This window comes from Apteryx mantelli, chromosome 1 (assembly GCF_036417845.1).
Source record: "Apteryx mantelli isolate bAptMan1 chromosome 1, bAptMan1.hap1, whole genome shotgun sequence".
In the NCBI taxonomy this organism is placed as follows: Eukaryota; Metazoa; Chordata; class Aves; order Apterygiformes; family Apterygidae; genus Apteryx; species Apteryx mantelli.
In genome coordinates, this window is record NC_089978.1 from 136,005,152 (window position 1) to 136,030,989 (window position 25,838).

General features: G+C 39.8%; 1 protein-coding gene across 1 annotated transcript; it reads right to left on the reverse strand.

The window, feature by feature from the left end:
• Positions 1–4,906: 4,906 nt before the first annotated feature.
• TMEM52B (transmembrane protein 52B) lies at positions 4,907–8,273 on the reverse strand. The gene is made up of 5 exons (XM_067292848.1): positions 8,172–8,273; positions 7,755–7,798; positions 6,836–6,874; positions 5,667–5,833; positions 4,907–5,157 (listed from the first exon to the last, which is right to left on the reverse strand). The coding sequence occupies exons 1-5, from the start codon at positions 8,271–8,273 to the stop codon at positions 4,907–4,909; spliced, it is 603 nt and encodes a 200-aa protein (XP_067148949.1).
• Between the last annotated feature and the right edge of the window lie 17,565 nt (positions 8,274–25,838).

A 25,838-nucleotide genomic window follows, 5' to 3' on the forward strand; every position in this document is an offset into this window, starting at 1 on the left:
GTTTTGTAGCCCATGCTGTCCAACACAGAGCTCCAGGAACACTCCTAGGAGCTTTGCAGTGCAGTACTGGGAAGTGAAACTGACCTGTGTATATCTGCACAAATGGCTAAAATGCAGTGACTTCATGATAAAAATAGCCCTGTTATTTGCCCTGTGTGTCTTGGAGGTGTTGTCCAGGTGAATGTCTCTTGGGAACCTGCTGGAGCTGTTGTTTATTTCTGCCAGCTGCTTGAAACTCTGAATCTCTTTGAATATTTATTCCATTAGTACATCCCCCTGGCTATTTTTTCCTTTTGTACCTCCTTAGACTGAATTTTTTTTTAATCTTTAGTGTGGTTTCAGGCATATCAAAGTCTCTCTTGTCAGAAAACTTCTAATGCATAGGTTGAATCGTTATTAAACCAGAGAGGGTGTATGAGATGTCACTTGTAATTCTGTTCTGTTTGCTGTCCATCCAAGACACATGGATAGTTCCCCAGACCATGGCACCTCCCCTGCACTGCTTGTGACTGGTCACCAGTTTCACTTGGCACTGAATCTGTAGCAGCTCCAGAGCCAGTATGGGCACATTGGCCTTGGGTGAGGGTGCAGGGCTGGTCACTCCCAGCAAACAATGGCTAATTGTGTAGATGTTTTCTTTCCTTTAGGAAAGGGTTCAGTGTTGTCTATGCTGAACTCTCATCTCACTTATCTATTTTCTACAGCTTCTTATTTTTGCAAAAGAGCTGGTCATTGCTCCCAAACTGATTGAATAGTCCTGTCTCTTCTCAAGTTGCTGAAATGCATGCAAATAGTATTGTGAGGAATTTAAGAAACTACCTTTTTGCATGGTGAAAAGTGCAAAAGCCCAGATCTGAATAACACAGGTTTGGGATTTAAAGGTCCCTTTGTTCCATCTGAAGGTTTACAATGGCATGTTGGGGAAGGGTACCATTGTTACTTACAGTCCTGTGAAAACAAAGGAACAACAAAATAGCAGACCACTGGGACATTTCTGAATACCAGTCTTCTTCAAGTACCACACCTTTTAAGGAAAGCTAAGGGAGTAAACTTCTCCTTTTTAGCACCTGGTGTAGGTATACTCTTGCTCTCTCAAGTGGTTCCAGCCCAAATTGCTCCATGTGCAAGCTAAAGATAGCCAGAGGAGACTGGTGGAAGTAGCTCTTTCTCCTCTGAGATCACTTGCTCTATATTTGCTTAGTTCCCACCCTTGTCCCAGTGTTTGGTCAAGAGCAGAGTGGATGAGTGAGCCAAAGCTGAACCAAAGGTCAGTGACTTGATTCCGATACACTTACCTTAAGTACTTTGTACAGCATTTTCCCCAGCTATAAATGGAATACTAATGCTTGTCTGACTCATAGGGAGCTTGAGAACATGGTTGAAGTCTGTAAAGTGCATGGGAAACTTGGGATACAAATACTTAATTATTTATTCATCACTAAAAAAAGTTGCTTTTGCTGGCATTTTTTTTCCTTGTTTTGTAGGATATTGGAGTGGTCCGCAGAATATGGGTGCTCCAGCGCAGCCACCTTGATGCCAGTGGCAGTACCCAGCAGCTGAACAAACTCTAGAATTTTTTAATGATTAACAGAACTTTTTTCTTTATTTTCCAGTGTATGTTATTCTGTATTTGTGAGCAGTTCACGCTCCTTTTGCTCTTAAACATGTGGGAAAAACAGTTGCTACTTGAACACTGTATTTAAGTGTTGCATGAAAATATTAGATACTTATGTTTAATAATATTTAATGTTTATCCTTCACTTTCAATCTCAAAGTGTAAAAGATCTCAAAGAGCTTATTAGACATTGTGAAATGACACACAAAATATATTCAAGGTCCAAACTCAACAGTGAGATGCCAGCATCTCTAATGGATAAGAAAAACAGCTGAATAACAGAATACAGCAGTACCAAGTAAGAGTTCAGCTCTGTAAATTAAAAAACTTTATGGAGTGTGGTGCTACTTTTTCACAAACTGTATGTGATCTTTATTGACTCTGCCCTCTTTTTTGACTGTTTGTGGAAGACAGAACATCTTAGAATCATAACAAATATAAGGGTGAAAGTGAAGCATATCCAGTCACTGACATCTGGTCTTTGCATTCGTATACAGCCTTGTACGGTTAGATAGAGTGTGGATATGCTTCTGTTGTTTGGTGTTTTAACATGTCATATAGATTTTGAGAGGTTGATCCCTTGCAAGAATTATAAATATTTTCTCTGAAATTGCTCATCTGAAGTCAGTGTAGTAGGACACAATCCTTGAGCAAGTGAAGTTGTATCTATCATTACTTGTTACTCTTGAAATACCTTGGAACCCCTGCTGGAAAAAATCTTTAGTGTGGCAGGAGTACCTGACCCAAAACCTCACAACTAAGTGTGATACAGGCAAAGAAAGATGTGATCAGACAGGAAAATACAGGAGAGTTAGACCATACTGGCTTTGATCAACTTCCAACTCTTGTTATATTATTTGCAAGGTTTATTGCAATGAAGGTTTTGTGAAAGGACAAAGATGTACCATCGTGGATGCTTAAAGGACAGCACAAAGACAACTTGTTTGAAAATCATGTGGTATTATTGGGCAATTTAGGTGAGCAATAACTGGTTAGAAAGAATACAAATTTACTGATGGAGTAAGTCAAGAAGCATTTGATATTGTAGAGAACAGGGCCTAAGGGGAAACACAGAAATACTCTCAAATCTGAAGATAATACCCAGCTCTGAATATAAGTGACCCATAATGTTTTCCCATTCAAACTGAGAAAGGAGATAACAGAGGTGATTCGATGTGGAGAAGGGGAAAACTAAGAATTTTATTTTAAATTCTTCCTTTTTATTGAACACTTTATCAACAATTACAGAACAGTTTTATCAAAAATTACGTCTTTGTGTTGTACTAGAAATAAGTAGTATTCTGGTGCCAGGATTCCTGCCCGGTGGAACAAGACTGCCATCTTGTGTTAAATGCATGCAAATCTCAAGACTTACCTGCGCTGTTCATAGGCAGGGAAAAGGGATGGAGGGAGTGGAGGAATGGTATGTTCCCAGTGGAAAAGATTGTCAAGGATTCTCAGAAGTTTGTGTGCTTTATAGTGTTTGATGCATGTTCAGCAGGTCCAAATGTCTCTGCTTGTTTCAGGCTTTTACTGTGAAGTAAACAATCTTCCAGGAAATGTTTTACAGCCTGATGGAGAAGTCAAGTTTGAGCTGGACTTTAGAAAGCAGCTGCTGAAATAGGTCACTTCAGTAGATGTTCCACAAATAGTTATTATTTTAGGCATGCTGTATAGTAGAAGAGCCATGACCTTAGATGTCATTTATTTATGCTATTCCAGCTTATCACTCATTAGTGGTACAATTAGGTAATGACTATGTAGTTCAGGTAAAAGTTTGCTGTCTAAGGAATGGAGACCCTCATTAAATTCCCTTCTTGGATACAAAACTCCTGTGTCTCTGGGCAAGGTCTGGGGCATCATCAAGTATGTTTTGGGTGTTCAATTCTGTTTCATGCTATCCATGAAGCTATCTTATCAACCTCCTCCAGATTCTTTCCTAAAACCCCTGTGGCTGTTATCTCAACTGCAGTTAGATTCCTAAATATATTTGAGAACCTGGTCTTTGTTTTCTTTATCTGGAAAATGGCCATGTTCTTCTGTACTTCACAGGAATGTTATGAGGATCAGCATATTAAAGACTGTGAGGATTTGAGTACTCTAATAGGAAGGGCCATGCAGGATTTTCAGAAAGATATGGTGATATTTGTGACCTGTACATTCATATCAACATTAGCATCATATAAGTGCAATTAATTAATAACTGCTTATCATTTGATATTTGATGTTCTCCTTCTTTAATGTTTTCAGTCATTGAACCTGGGGTAGAGACAATGCCATGTAATTCAGCAGTCATCTAGCCCTAATGAGTACCTAGTCCAAGACAACGTTTTACAGATGGTCCATAACTATGTTCATCCAAACAGTTTGCTAAGCATTTCTGAGAGATTCAGCATGTTTTATGGATCAGGAAAGACTCACAAATCATTTCTATCTGAGAAATGGCTTGAATGTTTTAAGTGGTATTATTTAGCTTGATCTGGTTTGACAGCAGCAATAAGTATAATTAATAAATGATGCAACATGAACGCAGCTAAAATATGATTGAGCTTTATTTCAGGGGTAGTTTTTCTGGTCCTCTTCTTGTCTGATCTGTTATCACTCTCCTTGTATTTTTTTATTTCAAATATAAAAAATTGTGATTGCTATTTCAGAATTGAGATATATCCTGTTCAGAACCAGACTGTATTCGTTTTATATATCTTAGAGAGCATTTAGGGAACTATACTGCACATACTACCACTATATGCTGACTTTTGTTTAAATGCAGGTGGTGTTCCTACACAGCTTCAAAGTTTAAATTTACTACAAAGGGTTGGCATTTTCCAGGAGTTTGGTGTCAATACTGGCTGTTAAGACCTTCTCACATGTCTCTGTCTTTCCTATTGGTTCCTACTGAGTGAAGACCCCTCTGCCATCTGCTTGAAACAGGCCAGAGATTCTAAGTCTTGCAAGCAGAATGAGTCTGGACCCGTAGTCTCCCTGCAGGTCTCCAGCACCAGGCTGCAAAGTGGGACAGCACCATGATCTTGCTGCCTGGCTGTATGTGCAAACTGTGGTACAAGAGATATGTGTAATAAATGGACATGGGGATTGCCAATGATAGATATCTCAAGGAGGTGTCAGGAGGAGCCATCAAAATATGCTGGATCTGAAACTATTTGGAATTTTAGTCTCTTTTTTTCCTTTCTCATTAAACTAAAGAGGTTAATCTGATATTCCTAAACCTGCCCAGAAGAATTCTCTGAACATAACTATTCTGCGTTATTTGCCCTTCTGTAAAAGCAAGCACTAGCATACTGGGAGAGCTGGTTGGGAATCATTGCCCTCAGTGGATGTCTGCAGTTTTTCTTCTGGCACTGAATCCAGGTCTGGCACTTTCTGCCCGGTCTTGGCCACTGTGAATCTGCTCATGTGCAGAGCTTCTTCATAGACTGGAGGAGTGTCTGATCCGGAGAGGGGTGGTGTTCCCTGCACAGCATTATGGGAGTGTGCCACCGCTAATATCCTCCTGGCCGCAGACCCAAACACAGAATGGAGAGCTGCAAGGGAGGAGACAAAAGCGATTTGCCTCATCCTGAGAGCACCAAGCAATTAGAAGAGGACAAGCATATGTGCAGTGCACAGGCTTTCCTCTCCCCAAGGACTAAATGTTTTCCTCTTCCTGCCCCTTTAGTCCCCCTTCATTCCCCTTGCATCCCCCCTGCCCCCACCACCACCATCCCAGCCTGTGAGGGGAGCTACCATCAGCCACATCCTATAATTTACTCCTTTCTCAAATGCCCAGCAAGGCTTCTATAGTTGCCCTCGTTCCACCCAGACATGTCTTACAGTCATGGATGACTTACCATCTGTCTGGGATTGCTATATACAGCCTTGTGAGCACCTTAATGTGTACTATTTATAGATATTCTTCTCCCAGCATCCTGCCAGGAACTTCCCTCTGCCAACCCAGTGAGGGACTTTGGGATGTCACAATCTGAGCTTTTTACAGTGCAGCCTCTCACAATGGAGTGTGGTTGGATTCCCACCTCTCCTGAAGAAAACTCACAGGTAATGGTGCTCTGGAGGGTGCTGTCATGGTCAAAAGCAATGACTGTGACCTCATAGGGTCGAGGACCTGATTCCTCTCCTGTCTGACGGAGATGAAAACAACATCTCACGCAGGCTGAAACCAGGCCACACAGGAGCAGCAACCCGCCAATCACAACCACTAGCCTAGAAGGGGAGAGGAAACAGTTAGAACAAAAAGATTTTGGTAGGAAGGGACCTCTTGAGTGAGGTGTCTAATCCAGCTCCCTGCTTAAAGCAGGTCTAACTTCAAAGCTAGATGAGGTCATCTGCTGCCTGGTTCAGAAGAGTTGGGACAGTCTCCACAATTCTACAGATGGAGACATCATGGCACATCTGGACACCTGCTCTAGTGCTGCACCACCCTTGTGAGAAAGCATTTGCTCCTTCTGTCTAATCAGAATTTCCCTGGCTGCAGCCTGGCCTGTCACCTCTGGTCCGTCCATTGTGCACCTCTGAGAAGACGCTGGCTCCATCTTCTCTATAAATCCACTTAACGTAGGAGGGAACTGCAACTAGATCCCCTCTGCCCCCCACCCTTCTGCAGACTGAAAAAACTCACTTCTTTCATCCTCTCCTCATACATAATGTGCTGCAGCCCCCTGACCATTTTACTGGCCATCCACTGGACTTGCTCCAGTTTGTCAACATCTACTTTGTATTGGGGGCCCAAAACTGGACCAGGTATTCCAGATGTATTCTCAAGAATGAGGAGCAGAGAGGAAAAATCATATCCCTCAATCTGCTGGCTACAATCTTATTAATGCAGCCTAGTAGGTTTCTAACTACTGCCATCCTTTTTAACATGTACATGTTGATGAGAACTACTGAGAAATCAGACTGAAATTACTAAATAAAAGGGCCTTTAAAAAGGCATATTAACATCATGGAGGCTTTATTAATATTGTGTATCCAACAAAATTAATGCATGTAATAAAAACAGATGCCTGTGAAGGTGAGTTAACCATTTGTTGAAGGCGATATGATGGCTAAAGGATAGCAGTGCTACTTTAGAGCAGTAAAGGGCACAGAGGGAAAGCGGTGATGACATTGCACTTCAGCTAGCTACAGGATCATATTGAATTACACTTTTTACTACTGTAATTGTCAAACAATACAGATATTGAGAATAAGTGTATTCCATCTTACCAGATATACCACAGACGGACCCATTCAGTGCCTGAACAGCTGAGGAGAAGAGGGTACGAGAAAGTTAGCTGCAGAAAATCAGAGAAATGGGAAGATCCCTGGGTATCCTTTGGGTATCCTTTTCAGGCTTTCCTCACAATTCTCACTTACATTCCTGCTTCTAAATGGCACAAATGAAGAGGAATCCACTGTACTTCATGGAGGAGACAACTGTCCAACCTCATCAATCTCCCTGTTAAGGGAGTTTCCCTTCTGTTCAGATTTATCTCTGTGTTGTTCCCCTGATATTAATGCCTCCCCAGTTCGGTTTGCAAACCTTAGGGATTTGCATGATGTTATAATTTCTGAACTTCTCTTCTACACTTTTTTCACAATTTAGCCTTCCCAACCCTGTTATATTTTGCTTTGCTTTTCTGACTTTCTCTCTTATTCTTTCTGGACTTGTGAGTACCTTTGGATGCTGGTTTGCATGTTGCTTTCATTTCAATTTGTAAGTTTTCAAAAGACATTTCTTTAGTAAAAATGGAATCCCCCTAGGCCATTTTTCATTCTTGTTTTGCCTTAATTTCTGTTATTCTTACAAATGACATTACCATGAGGAATATTCAGCAAAACAGTATATTTCAAACCAATTTTTTTCATGGAAACATCAAGTCTGATTTTATAATCTAAGTCAATCAAAATTAAGCCAGAAAGCTGTTAGCCATTACAGTTATCCAAACAGGAACCAGAAACAATGCCACATAATCAGTATGATGAATAGAAGTGATCAGTATGGTTCACATTCAAAGCAATGGAAATTTTAATTTTCTGGAAATTTCCTGGAAAATGTCTGCCACCATGTCATAACATTGATGTCCACTATTGACTTTCTACTCCATTATCTTCTTAAAAGAATGCAAGGTCTACAAATACTTACAGTTCAGCATTCACACAACCTTCCTCACCTCTCACTGGGGGGAACTGGGAGAAGAAAAACAAACAAGAGATAGGCAGAATAAATAAAGTCTTTGTCATATGCAACTTTCATCTCTCACCCAGACTAATATCAGTGAATCTCCTACAAGGACTCATTGTTAGCCACCTTCTGCTGTTTCCTTCATGTACTCTGCCATAGATTGGAAATTATTGTGATAGCAACTGCAATGCTTCATATCTTACCTTCCCTGCTTCCGGCAGAGTCATTAAAATCCTACTTAACATTGTGTTCCCAGTACAGACCCCAAGTTCCCTTCTGTTCTTTCACCACAAGCTTTGTCAAACTACAGCTATAAACTCTTCTCCATGCTCAAATATTAAGAGCAACTAAACATCCTGCTGCTTATTATACCCATACATGTTTGAATTCTACTCTTTCTTTCTGTGTAGCAATCTGTTTTATAACATTCACACCCTTCTCATTCTTCAGCCTCAGATACCCTGATCTGTATTCTACCATCCCTGGGACAGCAACAAATAGTCTTCTGTGTGTATCCTCTTTTATATCTTTAAATGTCAGGAAAATTCTTATGCTTATCAATTGCTAACGCCCCTCCAGCTTTCTAAGGTAACACCCCCAACTGAGCAGAGACCACATAAAAAGGAACTTGAGGTGTGACTTACCCATAAGAAACACCCTAAAGTAAAGCAGATCACAACTGGCCTGTGCATTCCCATGGGGTGATTCTGTGACATCTTGTTGTCTCAAGTAGCTCAGGGTCTGTTTCTCATTCTTAGCTTCGGTTCATCCTGATCCATCCACTGACTAAGAGAAGGGGCAGATTCCTTGCTGTGTGTTGAATCCTGTCTCTGCTTCACACTCTACCTCTTTCTGTCCTCCTCTGGGTCTGTCCTACTTCTCTGCCCTTCAGATTCTTGGTTTTTCTCTTTCCCTCTTTGCCACTCTGTTAATTCCTGCTTGTTTCTGCTTGCCTCCTTTCGTTATTCTCTTGGCCACCTTCTCTCCCTTTTTGAGGGAATCTCTAAAACCTTCCAGTCAGATCAGGAGAAGAGCTGTGGCTACAAGTTCTTACTTTTGATATTGAACTAAGTCAGGGAAGGGTATTTTGAGATGTCTGCAGATCTGACCCTTCCCTTCTGTGAGCAGAAAGGGTCTCTGAGTTTGTTCATTCCTATTTTTCCTTTCCCCGCCCCTACCCTGAGGGAGACTGGAGAGGGTTGAAGGTCATGTTCCTAACCTGTTTAAATGGAGATCAGATCCCTCTCCCTCCTTCAGTACCCTTTCTGTCCCTGCACTCACATTGTCCTACCTGTGCTGATCCAACCCGTTGACTTTAGCCATATAATCAGGATCACAGGCCCATGTTGAAAGTGGGATGTCCCTGCTGAAGTGAAAGTTTGCAATGAAAAACTAATTTTATACAGCATTATATATGTATATGAAATACAATGCCACTTGCATCTTCCATTTTAAGGCTCTGCCATCATCTCTTTCACCTGGAAGTCTCCTGCTATGCCAGTTCTGCAACTCTGCCAGTCTTCTCACTCCTCTCTGACAGGCCCCAGTCCTGAACACCCCACATGGCCAGCCAGGTCCCCCAGAGGCTTTGCATCGCAGGGAGTGTGTGTTATTTCTCATATCCTGGTTACTATTCTTCCTGCAGCTGGTTAAATTAGTAGGTTCCTTTCAATGACCCATTAATTCTCTCTCTTTTCTAGAACTGCTTTAGATTACTATTACTGGTCATGACTATTCAGAACATGGTTACATGTATATATTGTGTTCACCTTCTCTTTTTCTTTTGAATAACTAGGATAGAAAAAATGTTCTGCAGTAATGTGTTACTATTCGTGTTCAGGAGCCACCTGTGACTGGTGTATAAATATATATTAAGGGCAGGATAATCAGGAACTCAGCACTATAGCAACTAGAGAGTCTTGTTGCTACATGTTGCAGTCACAATGCATTCACATTAAGCTGGTGAATCATTAGCCTTGGCGATGCATATTAGGGGCATAGAGCAGAACAAATGGATTCATGAGCATAATGTATTCTCACGAGGCAGGCTGAAAACATTTACCATCCTCTAATTATAAAAGTAGTGGTGCAGTATGAACATGCATTAGCATCAAATTGTTTATATGTTTATCAATCTGTCTAATTACTTTTGTATCTAAACTAATCTGTTACTGGAAAGATGTATCTTAGCCCTGGTGGACAAATAACAAACGCAGAAACATAAACTAATGGCTTCGTGTTTATGTGGGGATGGGACAAGATTCCTTTTCTCTCTTTCCCCTTAAATTTTTTGGTGTATTATAGGTGTTTTAGAAGAAAAGAACCAGCAAAACTGTAAAATAATCTTTATTGTATGTACAGCATTTAACACTGGTGGGGTTCAATGTGGAAAAAAAGTGAAAATTGTCAATGTTTTTTAGAGGCTTTTCATTATCAGTGTGATAATTCTCAACAAAAGGTCACCAGTTGATTTTTAACTGAAATTCTGTCTGATGAGAATCTCAAATTTAGAGGGATTGAACTGGAGAAATATCATGTGAAGTGATAAAAAATTGGGACTAGTTAAATATTTCCATGTCATTCCTAGCACTAGACATTCAAGAGAGCATGGCACAGATCCTTGAGCTGGCAAGTTGCCCCCATTTATTGAAAGTGACAGCCTGAGCACAATGACTTTCTGCTGTACTCAGTTAATCAGTCTTGCTAAAAGGCAGGATGAGATGTGTGAATGTGCCTAGACTGCTTCCAGGCCAGAACTGGTCTAGAAGCAGTGTCATAGTATGGTCTGTGAATTTTCTACCCAGACTCTCCATTAGTTTAGCAGATTTCTTCAGCTCACTCCTTTTCTTGCAGTGCCGATGTGCTTAGAATGGCAGCTGTGAAACTTGGCTTCATTTCTTCATGTCTAAGCAATGGGTAATGGCTATGGCAAGTCTATGTGCTACCCCATCAAAGTCAGCATGGTGTGCTCAGAGCAAGGGGGATCAGTATGAGTCTCACTTCATTTTATCTTCATTCTTCCTCCACCATCTGAGCCAAAGATATCTGGGAGCCCTTCTGGTTGAATTTGCTGAGTATTAATCACTGTGTAATAAAGCCAGGAAACACCCTCGCCTCACCTCCCACCCTCCCCCACAGCTGTAAAACATCCTGGAATCGCTTAGACATAATCCAAAGTTAATGTCAGTTCCTCTTCACCTTTCCTCTACCTCCCTTTTCTTTCTACAGAAAGAGTATACCTAAAAATGGATAACTGTATGTTCCAGGGATTGAGAATAAGAGAATCCCACGTCCCATTTCCATTGCATTTCTGCACACACAGGAGAGTTAAATGCTATTTTGTGACTCCATTTTAGATTTTAGAACATCCTGCTGCATATAAACAACCCCCTGAATCTGTGTGTCATACAGTCCCTTTGTACGAGCCAAAATACCCTTCTGACTTGTACATGAATCACTCTCTTAATTCCCAATGACAATGGCCATTTGTTTGATCTCAGCCAGAACCTTACCTCTGTTTCCTCTGTGGGAGACAATCAAACCTTTGAATTTTCCTGTAACCTTGCCAGAAACAACTGAAGAAGTGACATATGCAGACCTGAAGTTCATGACTTTGGAAACCCCCCAAACCAGGAGCTCCAAGTTGCCAGAGCAAAAGGTTGTGGTGGTGTTGGGGGACAGATTTCTTCAAGATGAATTCTCACCATGGAGGAGAGTATTTTTTATGTGACACTCAGGAGGATGTCACCTACATACTGCAACTCAGCTTCTAGGAGCCTTTGGACTCAAATCTCCAAATAAATTAGAGGGATAGAAAGAAGGCAAGAGATTAAAAAGAATGGAAGATTGGAGCATGTGGAAAAACTGTTTAGACTTGAAAGGAAAGATATAACTAAGGTTATGGGATGCAGTTAAGTAGAAGTAAACATGTTCAGGTTAGATATTAAGTGTCATTTCCTAGAAGTTAGTGAAATAATCTGCCTAAGGGACCTTGTGAAAGTCTTTCTGCTTTGCTCATTTAAATTTGACTGACTGAATCAGCATGGAGTAAGTGTAAGGGAAAAATTACAGGTTATCTCTCAAGAGAAGGAACTGATAGAGAAATACCTCTCTTTCTGTGCTTAAATTCATAAAAATAATACTGTATAGCTTCACAGAGGAAGGAAGGAATATGGCTGATCCCAAATCTGTATTCTGTATGCTATTTATTAGTGCTTTAGAATCCTTCTGTACGAAGGTACTAGAAAAACAAAGAGATGTTTTGCTCCAGCCTGAATAACCATCTGAAGATGAATTTACCAGCTTAACAGATTGAAGAGCTCTTTCCTGAAAGAATTTGTTCCTTATTGGCTAGTCAGTGATTATCTCATTGTCACTTTTCCAGGAGTCCTTGAGTTTTATACTTGAAGACTGAAGCTGAATTCTCTAGTAAGGTTCTTCTTAACCATTAGGTTAAAGGATTAGGGAGTGTAGAAGATAAAAGGCAGAAGTATCACAGGTGGATATCCCAGTTATTTCTGTTGGTGCCTTCAGTACAGTATAAATATTCCCACTGAAATTTCAGATTGGGGTCTAGTAAAAGAACACAAAGTCATAAATTGGAAGTAAATCATTCCTCTGTGTTTTGGGGATTTTTTGTAAATTCATGCAGGTGTTTGCATATGTCCACATTATGAGAATGAGTGTGTACATTTCCAGGTGTGAGACTCTGTTGCTGTGCAGCTGCAGGTATGTGGTCCTATTCACATCCATATGGCCTAATTTCATATTATTTTACAGGGACCTTGCTTTCATTAGTAAGTGATTCTGAAGTTATTTTCTGAAAAGGCAAATTAATTCCCAGTTTGCCAGGTTAGGCATTCAAAAGTGAAAATACCCCAAATACATGAGTGCAGATGAAAATCTTAACCATGTTGTAGATACAAATATTTCCTTGATGGAAATATTCCATGCGTGAAATTCTGTTCTGCCCAGCCTCACTTGTTCAATTCAAGGATCTATATCCTCTTAAAAGCTACTGACTACGATAGTCTCCACAACCTATTCACTTCCCAGCCCCTGACTGCTAAGGAGGCCTGGGCACAGCCGACCAACAGGGTAGTTTTCATAATGTAAAACTACATACTAATCTGAAACTCTGCAACTCACTGGGCAGACTAAGGGTCATGTTGTCTTGTGCAATGTAGGAGCTGGAGATACAAAGATGAGAGGTCCCTGTTCTTGCTGCTTTCCTTCTCTTTGTTTATCTCAGAATCTCCCAGTCTATCTTCCTGTTGGCAACTGGCTACAGTATTGCTTGGGATCTTCTGCCTAAGTTCAGTGGCAGCTGCAGGAGTCTTGGCTGCCAGGTGTAAGTATGATCACAGAAAGGGTGCTCAGAATTCAATATGAACAACTAAAAGGATAGAAAATAGGGAAAAGATTAACTTAGGGGATTAATGGAGCAAAATTTGTCTTTTACTATGAGTTTACTCATTCAAAAGATCCCCCAGACCTTGAAATTGGGATATAATGCATCTAGGTTAAGTATTTTCAGTCGTGGGGAGGGATGTGTGTCTTTGGTAAGTTTACTGAGCTTACATTGAGCTGTTTGGCTTTAATATTAATGGCACAATTTCTTCTTGTTTCACTGTGATTGAAGTCATCCTGGTCTTCCATCTGGTACATGAAAGGGATGAAAACTTAATTGAGGAAAAGGCAATTATGGAAAGCCTCAACCAGCAACTGGAGCTTCTCCAGACTCAGAATTTGAACTTATCAAAGACTGTAAAGCAACTGGCCACTTCCAGAGGTAGAGAGTAGTAAGAGGATGGTGCCCCATCCCATGACAGTAGTCACAGATCTGATTTTTTCTATCAACCAAACTATGAAGAAAAATCATAATCTCTAAAATTGCCCTGAATGGTTTCATTTGAAAACTGATTTCAACTGAGTCAATCAAAAGGCTGCATTTCCATTTTGATTATTTTTAAGTTTCAATCTTTCTGAAGTATATTTATTGAATTTTTGTAATGGAGCTGTTTTAAACCCTAAAAACAAACATTTTAATTCAGAAAATACTATGATAATGGCACTTTTTAAAAGCAATTGTTTCTAATAGAAAAATTCATTGACACTCCACCCCCCTTTCCCACAGTCGGTCTTAGTGAATTCTGCTGGAAACATTTTTTGATGGAAAGTTCCTACTGCCTCTATTTATCAGGAATACTTTCAGGAGGCTGAGTGTTTTTGTTTTTGTTTTTGTTTTCTTGTGCAAATGGTGTGAAACTTTAATGATGGGAGATCTGATTGTGCTAAGGTTATCATATAGCAGAGGGAAGAGAATCATAATCGATGAAAGGCTCTTGTGAGCCTAACAAGGTAATCATCTTTGTAAAAGTCTGCATTTGAATTTAATACAAAATAGAAGCTACTCGCAGGCAGTGTTAGAGTCAAATGCACCATGCTATGCTATCCATTGCCATCCAGCATCAAATCCTGGTGTTCCCAGCTGGCACTGTTTTTTACAATGTAAAATGATCCTATGAACTGCAAAGCAATGAGCATGATCCAACCAATAGTAGAACCAACCTCCCCAATCTGCTGAGATCTCCAAAATATTTTCTCTGGCAGTTTTTTTTTTTGCTGTCTGTGACTATTTCTGCCTCCAAATAGAAATGGACTTCCCAAAATGGTACAAGAGTGATGGGAAACACCAACATTTTGAGATCTTTCTGGCTTCAGTACCACCCAGGGTCCCAATAGGAAGCTAGCAGAAGAATGTGGCAGAAAGAGTTAAATTGCAGCTGCCAGGAAGGTATTTTCCTTAAGAGCAGTGAGCCCATTATATATCACTTTGGCTGTCCATCAATCTGCCATCTGCACGCTGAATCCACAGCAGATATGAAGTGCTACCAGAGAAGTTCAAGTATAAGTTATTGTGTAAAGTGTGTATCAGGAAAGAGTTGACCCTGATGTCGTTAGCAAGAAGTTAAAAGTAAGTCCATATGAATATACATACCCATATGACAGAGATACTAGATTTCCTTTATCAGTATGTCCATCTTGATCCATGTCCCCCCATTTGTTCATAATCCAAGAACATCTTTATTAGTTATTTTTCTGATAGTCATTTAGAAATGTTTATCTGGTCTTCTGGCAGCTGTGTTTTTAAAGTCTCCACTGAAGGTGTGAATTTAGCTGCAGAATGAAAGAGGAGCTGTTGCTTCTCTGTGAGGTGCTGTGTAGTGCTCCAGTGATCCTGCAGGGGAATCCACTAGAGACTGCCATCACTGACAAACCTGGTCATGTGCTGCTTTGTTTTCAAGGTCATACGTGTACACTCCTTGTCCTGAGAACTGGCTACAGTATGGAAACAACTACTGCTATTTTTCAAAGGAAAGGAAAACTTGGCGAGAAAGCAAGGCTCAGTGCTCTGCTCTGGAGCCCAAATTTCTTAAGATAGAGAGTAAGGAAGAGCTGTTAAAGATTCTTTTTTTTTCTCTTTCTCTGACTATATGCTCTGCAATGTACTATGGCCTGAGCAGCCACTCCTTTATTCCATGATATGGCGTGTGTGCACTAGGCCAAGTGGCAAAAGCCATCCATGCCCCTTTCAAACCCTTCAGCCTGTATTGTGGCTGCACCTATCCCTGATGTATATTTACTGACTTCAGTGGAGTTATATTGAGACACGCCAGCTTGGGCCTACATCTAGGTCCTCACCCCGTGTCAGGTCAAAAATACTCGAGCTAATTCTGGTTGGCATCCCCTTTGTTGTCTTTCTGGAACAAACAATTCAGCAATCTACAGAAGCCTGGATTTCCTTTTCCTGCCTTCCAGAATCAGCAAGCTAGCCAGTCTGGCCTGTTCCCTGACCTCGTATTCCACAAGATCAGAAGAGAAGTATTATCTTTTTCTGACTTCTAAATTGCAGATGAAGCAGTAAATAAAGCAGTTGGAAAGGCTCTTCACTGTGAAGGAATTTCTTCCCAGGCCTGTAATGGCAATGAGGCTAAGTCTTGAAGTCTGTGGTTTTATTGCCTGCATTTTGAATTGCCTGTGTGCAAATGATGCAAAAGACTTTTCCTACCTGACTTATGCAAACAGAGTGTTAGAAGGAAGTGATTCTCTGACTCTCTGTAACACACAATCTGTTACACACAGGTGTGAACATTTCCCTTTCATTTGCTTCTGTTCTTTTCCGAATCATAACCCATTATGAGTAAAGCATGGGTGTGATTCAGATCTTTGCATTTATTTCCCTGCAGGACTTCAAAATGTGATCAACACAGTCTTACAGTTCTTACTCTTTCCGGATTGGGCTGTCTCGCCATTGAGCTGAAGGGCCCTGGCTGTGGGGGGATAGATCAGCTTTCTCCTCTGACCTGTAAGTGAGTGCACAGATAGAAAGGGTACAAGTCCATGCATATTTCTCATGAGCCAGAAACAGCAGCCTTTGACCACCATCCCACTTACTTACTTTCCCTCTGCCCATTTGCCAGCAGACAAATCCATCACTCCCTCACTTATCAATGCAGAGAAGCCTTCATCAAAGAGCTTATATGCTATTATAGGTCAAATGGGTAGCAGTGATTGGGAGTTACTGTATTAGCCTGTGACTTGACAATCTCTGCTGTTTCTTTACAGGTTTTGCATTCAAGAAGCCAGCTCCAGTCCTTTCCTAGTATGTGTGTGGCTTCAAGATGCAAATGTAAACACTGCAGGGTGTGGTGAATACAGATTTTGCATTTATGAGAAAATGGTGGGTCCTGGGGTGATGGAGCAAGTGAGCTACCAGACAGACAGTAGTGTGCAGAACTCTGAAGATATCCACATCCTAGGATATTCCACTGTGTCTGCTAGTTCTGTCCCAGGGCTTGTGTTATGGAAAATGAGCCTGAATTCAGGGTAATGTATTGTTAGGGATCATCTAAGTTTAACTTGCTCTCTGGCGGCACACATAAGCCAGACTCATTCCTGTTTTTTTGGGGAGGGGTTTTTTTTGAACAAATTAATTGTCTTTTTTATCTTTCAACCCTTTCATTCTTGTGTCACAACTTCTATCCACTTCTCATAAAATTCCTACTATATGAAACAAAATTAAGTATAGACTTTTAAAACTCCATTTTAAAGATTCATACATATTTCCCAGAAGCAGTAATTAATGACCATTAATGAGAGCAAGACATATTTGATTTCAAAATCCCTCCATTGAGTATTCAGAGATGTCAGCTGCCTACTCACCATAAATTTCCAAATATTTGACTTAATTTCAATCCCCACCTTTTGGTAATTAGAAGGTGCAACAGAAGCTCAGCCTGCATTAAAAGGCTAATAAAGAAGATTTCTAGTTCTCCTGGTTAGAGAAAAAAGCTTTCAAAAAGGACTAGATGTCCTATCGGCTCAAAAAACAGAAGACAAATAGCGAACAGCCCTTTCTTAAGGAAAGTCACCAATTTGTAATGCCCAGGAGCGCCAATCCAGCTGGTAGTGGGTTGGTCTGCTGCATCTGGCCATTAGGGAGGAAGATGCATTCCTCTAAGACATCTCTCTTGATAATTAATCATGTCACACCTGATCCAGTTCTTTGATTTCTCAGATCCATTTTCTATCCTGTTAAGGAATCTCACAACTAGAATAAATATTTCTGCTAATATTTCTTTTGTGTAGTGTCTCCTTAGTAGGGCCCTGTGCATAGTAGCCTCAGCAATCAGTAAATACAGGGCTTTTAGTGATGGAAAACCTACTGCCACTTGACTGCTGTTTGGGAGACTGTACAAAGAGAAGATTGCATCATAACATCTCTTTTTGATGGCACTGGCAGACAACAGAGGTCTTTGAAATCTCTCAGGAAAAGGAAAGTTTACGGCATGGGACTTTTGTTCCTGTGTATATTTCATACTGTTTTGTGCCATTCAGTGAAAACTAAATTATAACTCAGGGGAAGCAGAACATAAAGCTGTGTGTCAGAGTTCTGCAGTAGCAGCAGCCAACAAGCATGCTCCATCCCTCACTAAATGACTTTTTAGCCATATGGCAATTTTCTTAGTTATGTGTATGAAGAAGTGATTCAGAGGAGCAGAAACAACAGTGTCTTGCAGCACAGTTATCTCATAGCCTGTAAATGCTGCCAATTCTAACTCTAAGCATGGTACCTCAACAGCATTGGAAGTACTACCTGGGATCCTACAGCTGACACAAGTGTCCTGTGGATGTTGGAAGGGGTAACCCATACAGGCCTGTTGTTCCAGCACATAGAGGACTTGGTGGGAGCTCCCATGTTACAACCCTTGCCAATAAAAGAGATTCTTAAGAATAACAGCATGAGGAAGCAGGACAGCCCTCACCAAGGGGTCTAGCATGGGGTCTAAGAGCCAGTGAAGGTCTCAGCCAGTGAGCAAAACTGATGTGATGAGCACTGGGAGAGCAACAGTGGGAACTGGTGTGATGGCCATGGGGTCAGTGGGCCAGTGAGGGGAGCTCATGCAAAGGTTTTCTGTCAGAGCAATGGTTGATTGTAGAAGTCTGACTGAGGGAGAAGTGCGGCATGTGAAAAGCCCTGGTATTATGGACTGTTGCTGGGAGTGAAATGCTGGAAAAAATGAAAGAATGAAGTGCTGAACAAAATGCTATTGTGGACTGCATTGGTGGGGAGACTCCATTAATGCGTCTTATCCCTCTGTCCGTGGCATGAAGACTGTTCCTGGCACAGCCCATTGCATGGCAGATTTCTACCCTTGTGCAGAGGACTGCTCCCAGGCTTCCTGCCACATGTGCCACATGTTGCCTCAAAGTGCATCTGAGGGTGAGTCAACCCAGTGACTCCATGGCATACACACTGTTTCTGTATGAACACAGGAACAGCGGTCCATGGGCCTGGATGGTGAGTTTTTGCAATTCAAAGAAGGTATAAAACAGAGGGATAAGTTGCTGATCCTCATTGCTGTCCAGCTTATTTCATGTTATGCCACCTCTTTATGCCTTAATGTTTCATAATTATAACAGCTACATAATGAGTCAAGTGACACAAAAGAGAATATCACATGGTGTGCCAGTAATACAGTGCTGTCTGCCCTGAAATATACAGTGTACAACTTGCTGCTGTATTTATTTGAATAATGCATAATCCTGAATTTTGTTGATATATGGTTTAAATCAGTTCTTGAATTTTGACTTAAACAAGGGGAGAAAAATTTGCCCTTGTATGTAAGACAGTAACTCAACCATTATTTTAACAGATGTCAAGTCTTGCACATTTGTTATTTGCAGTAAAATATTCAGAACTTTCAAGCAATTTAGAACTAAACAATTTCAAATACATATCTTCAGCATCACGAAGCTGGTCATTCTGCACTTTCAGTCTTCCCTATAGCCACGTTCACACATCAGATCATTGTCTAAATCATTGCATGCATTTTTCAGGCAATACTTCTTAACTTTCATTGCCATTTCCTCTTAAGAAATCTTTTTCAGACATTCCAGGATCCATTGAACTAATTGCCTCACAGAAGGAGTCTATTTTGTGCTGCTGTGTAAACAGAATGATCTTCATAAGCAATGAGTTAGAACAACAGTCTTTCAACTGAGCTTTGTAAATCTTGCTAACCACAGCATTTTGCACAGCTATCTGTGAAGGCTTGTCCCTCAAAATTACCACAACATCAATGTTAATTTGTCTTAAGAGTGATTTCATCTCTCCTGTCACTTGGCTGCAGAAAGCATCTAAAACTGACAAAAATCAAGAGGCAGCATCCAAACATACATTTAATCTACTGAACTGAGTCATTTCCAGCCTCATGCAGTGCCCTTAGGCAAGTCTTTAGGCTTCGCAGTACATTGTGAAAAGACAAAGGGAGGAAGATTTTTTGATAGCCATCACTGGAGTATCAATTGCTTGCTGTTTTACTTTACCATAAGGTTGTATTAGAACAGCCAGGTCTTGGTCTGTATTCTTGATGTTATGTGGTTCACAATAATAATAATAATAATAAAGAATCTTGAGCCTTTGTAGTTCAATACATTGTCCATTAAAATCAAAATATAAGTGTAGTACACGTCACGTCACAAAGCAAACCTTCAGCTCACAAGCCACTCTCAATGCTTCTTGGCAAATATTTTCCCTACTGCTCCCAACATTAGTTTCCATCTCAATAGATCTACCAAACTGATGAATATTTTTCTTCATAATATCCATTTTTTTTAAGAAAATTCTTCTGCTAATTCCATTTTCTTACATTGCTTTCAGTTGCTTCATATTGACATACAGCAGCACAAGTGTTTGATTCCTTGGCAAGCCTTAGAGATGCAACCTTGAGGGTGGTGTCACAGCTTTACTTTTTACTGAGTTTTCTTCTCTGCACTGTCATTTACCCTTGGTGACAGGCCATCAGTAAACCCCCTGCATCATGAAAACATAAACAAATCCAAATGGGAACAAATGTTCTTGCAGCATGATCCCAGTACTCATGATTAGCCTAGAAACTGGATGTGTCTCTGATTTCATGTGGAGGCGGAAGATGCTGTCTTTAAACAGCAGGCCCTGCAGGATACACTGTCATTTTCCAAATTGCACAGGAACATGATATACAGAAAATGCTGCTGAGTCATCTTTGATAAGGACTGCTGCAAAAACAAGTAAGTAAGGAGAGAAGCACACAATTAATGCTCTATCCAGGCTTGAAACTCATAAACTTGTAACTGAGCTTGGTTCTTTGTGTCTTAATATGGGATGCAGAACTGTTTTTTTTCTAGTTTTAAGGACTAGTATTTTAGTATTCTTGTGTCCAAGAAAAGCTTTTTTTGACAGAGCTTATTTTTGCATTCCAAATAGAATTATAAGTGTTATACAGAGAGCTTTGTATCTCATATGTTTAAGTCATCTTTTAACACCGAAAACTAGAAGAGCTAGCTTAATTATTTCCTGCTTCCCAGTGCAGACAAAGTTAGCCACCACTAAGTGATTTATTTAGGATAAGGACATGTAATGTGGAATATTACAGATGGTATAATATTCTGCCAATGCCTGATGATGCAGTGGGGAGTAAAAGTTTGTCATGGATTTGAAAGAGTATAAGAATAGCACATATTTACCAGTACTTGTTTTCAATCTTTTTAAGAAGCAGAAAAGGCTACTATTTCTAGCATTAATCATCTGAAAAAATGGACAGATGATCCTTGAAGTCACTGAAATGAAGGCATCAGCCAGCTCAGCAATAAAAAGACTAGACAGGGGAGAACTCGACAGAGATTTCTGGCTTCAATGGTTCATCAAATAACTAAAACATGTTGTATTTTTTTTAAAAAGCTCATTTAATATTTTATTGAATGAAGGACCACAATAATCCCTTGTAAAACAATCAGCATCTTTGACTACCCTGGCTGTTAGTCAGAAATTCTTGTGTGAACTAATATAGCCATTCATTTCCTCTTCAGCATTTTATTTTCCATCTGTCAGCTGGCATAAATCAGCCTAACTGCATGAACTTCTTTCAGAAGAATGGGGGGAGAAAAGGATTTAATTTTGAACCACAGAGATAGTGGCACAGAGAAAGCAATATATTTGTTAATGTTGTGTTAAAAGTTGGCTGGTTGTAAATGAATCAACTTCTCTTGCAGTCAATGAAGCAAGGGTTCTGGCCTAGTACTTTTCAACCATTTCTTGGTAAATATCATTGTTTTGATTTGTGCTCACTCAGTATAAACCAGATGTCACTATTTAGTTCACTGTCTTACATGAATAAAAAATCAAATTAAGATTTATATCAGGTCATATGAAGAGACAACAAAATGTCTAATGTTTGATCCTCATAATTTTATCACTCACATTGTTTTCTCATTGGTAACTTCCCTGTACTTACTCCTGATGTGCAGGAGTACAAGAAAAATATGAATAAATACGGTTGCAGTTACGGTTGGTTGATTTTATTGTTTGTTTGTTTCTATAGAAAACTCATTTTAGTGGAATTCTGAATTCTAAAATATTGGGTGCTCTGAGTAAAATATTTAAGTTTTCTGGGGGGTTGTGTGTGTGTGTGTGTGTGTGTGTGTGTGTGTGTGTGTGTTGTTAAAAAATAAGCATTCATGTTCTAGATTTGAAATCAAAGTCAAAGCCCTGAGAGATAGCTGAAAGAGGTATTTTGTGTGCACTTGGAATTCTGCAGACAGTCAGGATTTTGGCAATATGGATTGAAAGCTATGTATTCAACCTTGTCTTGTCTAATTTTTTTGTCCTCTATAATTTGGTCCTCTTCCTACCCCCATCTCACCCCAACCCTCTTGGATAAAAGAACTATTTTAACTCTAAAGAAGAAGAAGTCAAAAAGGAAACATTATTCATCCTTCAGTTCTCTAGTTAGAGTCATATGGGGATTTCTCCATTTTCTAAATTAAGATATGATTCCCATCCTTAAATTTAGCAAAAGAAACTTTGATTTTACATTTGAAGAATAAAATGCAGCGTTGCCCTTTTGTCGTGATTTGAAACAAAAGTATTTAGAGTTACAAAATATCCTTTGGCAGAGAAAGACCATGTGAGTCTGATTAAGCCCACAGCAGAAAAGTCAGCCTTTCCTCCCTATCCAGAGTTTTCTGTATTTTTTCTCTCTCTCTCTCTCTTTCTCAATATTTATATTTTTGGGACTTTTCCAGATGAGCATAGTTAGTAACAGCTGACACCCTAAACTAACAAACAGGAACACACAACTGGAACATGCAATTGGAGCACACAATTGGAACATGTTGAAATGCACAATATGCACAAGCAACCTTTTGTGGATAAGTCACCTCTCCTGGAGATGGAAGGTTAAATGCCCATGTTGAAATCATTCCAACTATTTGCTGCAATTTGTAGTATCACATTAAGTTGGAAGCTAGTCACAGCGCAAATTGTGGTGCAGATATTTAATAGGAAATGTACAGCTGAAAAGAAGTATTTTGTAGGAGAAAGTAAATAGCTAACTGACATTAACGTGCCCATATTATGATGGAAGAAGTTTTCTGCACTTCAGAAATCTGCATTTTGAAGCATAATATTACAATTTGAGGGAAGAGAGCAGTTTCATCTGCTGTCCAGATAAGACTGTATCAGGATAATCACACATTCATAGACCAAGATGTGTCATTATTGAATGTGCTGGTTCCAGCTGCATCCCTACACTAAGTGGAAATGAACCAAATTTATAGTGGACTTTGTGCATTAAGTGTCATAAAAATACATCAAAATGCTTTTTCAACCTCATTCACTCATCTCAATTTTCCAACATGAAGCAAAAATCTCAGAGTCACTTTCAAGCTTGGAGCACCAACAAAGGGAGTTCCATAATCAGTGTTCCTACTCAAAAAATGCCATCACCAACAAACCCAGTTTAAATCTGAGCACTATTAAATTAAGCATCTCGTTTGATCATGGCGATATCAGTATCACACAGAGATAGTATGAGGCTACATTCACTACTCTCTGCAAAATTTCAGCTCTTGAAAAAAACACCAGATAAAGTTATTTAGATTTAGAAAGCCATTCATCCCAACAGGCTCAGCAACTAATGGTTTTCTAAACCCCCTTCACATCATTCCAACTATTTATGCAGCCATTCATACAACATATCCTTTCATAAGATGAGATACATCATTAATTAAAAGGATGGACATATTCTATGTTAGCTGAAGACTAATGGCCTTTGGATGGCATTCCTGGAAAAATCCAATTATCCTCATTCTTCCTGCATAACTGCAATGGTGATTATAATAAGGATAATAGCCTACTCTTATTTAAAACTCATTTAACACTAACTTCTGTGCCTTCTTGGAAGATCACATGACTGCATGCAAAGGGAAAGCCTGGAAGTAAAATTTGAGTATATTTAAAATTCCTATACTATACTCAAGTCAAGAAGAGGATGAGGATGCTAAGTGATGCTTCACTGCTAAGCAGTGAACAAGGGAGCCACACATCTCTAATTAGTAAAGGAAAGAGGAGAGATTGCTTTGGAGTTTTAGAGGAATGTAGAATAACTGAAAGTGAATAGGCTGAAGAGAAGGCTGGATATAGTTAAGAATTGTTGAAAGTTAGTGTATCTTTCCAAATAGAAGTGAGAAAAGACTCATCATCTGAGTAATGTCAAATTCATTAAAGAGGAAAGCCTTGGTGGGAATGGGTATATATAGGAAATTCCAATCAGAATGACAGGAAGTGTTCCCACAGGTCTTTCCACTTTGGACTTATCTCATGTTTGAGGTTATCAGCATTGGTAAGGCAGATGTTTCTGAACTAAAAGGATGAGGCTAATAACTTGTCTATTTGTAAATATTTGTTACTGCTCATTCGTTGTATCTTGCAGAGCCTTTCTGTGTCTGTCCTATTTGTGCGTGTGTGTGTGTGTGTGTGTGTGTGTGTGTGTGTGTGTGTGTGTGGTGGGGGGGGGGCGTGAATACACAATGAAGGAAGGATGGACTCTGCTCATAATTTCTATTAAACATTATTTTACACCTCCTCTTTGGAAAATTAAATATTCCTCATCCAGTCCTTCTTCTTTTGATAATCTTTTTACATCAGCTGGACTGCTTCCTTCTCACAGATCCAAGGATACCTCTTTTAACAGTTCTCACTGTTAAATCTTAAATTACAATAGTAAAGATATACAAGGTTTTCTTAGATGACAAATCAATCCTAGGAAAAAATCCATCTTGTTACAGCCTCTCACATACAAGTTTTCTAAGGAACAGCCCTACTGGACTGTCATCCGTTATGGTAGAAGTGGCTTAGACATTTTAATTTTTTCTGCAAAATATTGAAGAACTTAGCATCTCATACAATTCAAGTCTAAAGGATCATTCTCCCACTTGCCTTCAACCCAAAGATGGAAAAAAAAAGCCTAGGTATGGAGCATCATCCAGGCAGAAAAGAACACTAATCCCTGCACCAATGGTTATGTCACTTCAGCCATTGCTTTATGCACTGGTAATTTGGGTGTGGAAACAAAGGCAGTGGTCTACCTGAACAGGAGACAGGTCATGTTGCCCTATGTCTGCTAGCCACAGCAAATGTAAGACTTTGCAGACAAAATGAATACACATTTCCAGTGTGGCACTAAAGAGTATGCACCCAAAGAATATTGGTCCTGCCTTCGGCAGCTCTCCAAAGCCTGAAGAGAATTCTCATATTAATTGCATCTAGTGATTACTTCAGAATAGAATGAGAATTCAGTATTTTCCCCACAGTTAATAAAGGGGAAACACACTAAGTAAGGTGATGATATTTTATAGAAAAAGAAAACAGATTGTCTCTACCTAGTGTTGACTTTTTTTTTGTGGTAAATCTTTCAAAATGTTGATGGAGGAGAAAAGTGAATTTGGTTCAATTGCGGCTGAGTAGAAGAAGCAAGAGCAGAAGAGTTTTGCCCAAGGCATGCTATCTTGAATGAAGTGTGGGTTACTTGTTATAGAGTTGTGGGACGTTTTGTAAAATGAATGGGTCTAAAACAGTAAGAGCAGCTACTGGTTGTATGAGTTCATGGCCTCCTTCACTTGTTCTCAATTGCTCTAATTTTCTGAGACCCTCTTTTTCTTTTGAGGGTACCCATGCCTAAAAGCATATTTTAATTCCAAATATGTCTGGCTGTATTCTGCCTTGGTGCTTTGCCATTGCTGAGATTCTGGTCCCTTCCTCCCCCAGGACACAGGCAGGATGTTGTGCAAGAAGAAATTGAAAACTACAAACTCTCTAAGTTCAGAAAACTTACCAGTCTATTCTCTGTGTAGAAAGTTTTGTATCATCCACCTAAAACCAGCCATCAACTCCATATGATAATCCAATCCAATGGGATTGTTTTTGTGATATTTGAGATAGACCAATCTATGAAAAATGCAAAACCTTTATCACCAAAGGAGTTTTGTTTTTATTTATTTGTAACTGATACCTACTGTTGGGTGGAGCTAGTCAAAGAACCAAAGGAGGTAATTTAACAATGACATTCTAAACGCCTCATCAGGACTTCATAATATAGTTTTCAAGAGGAAATATCTCTGTTTGACTTGCAAACAGAAATGTTTTCTCTCTGGACTCTCTAC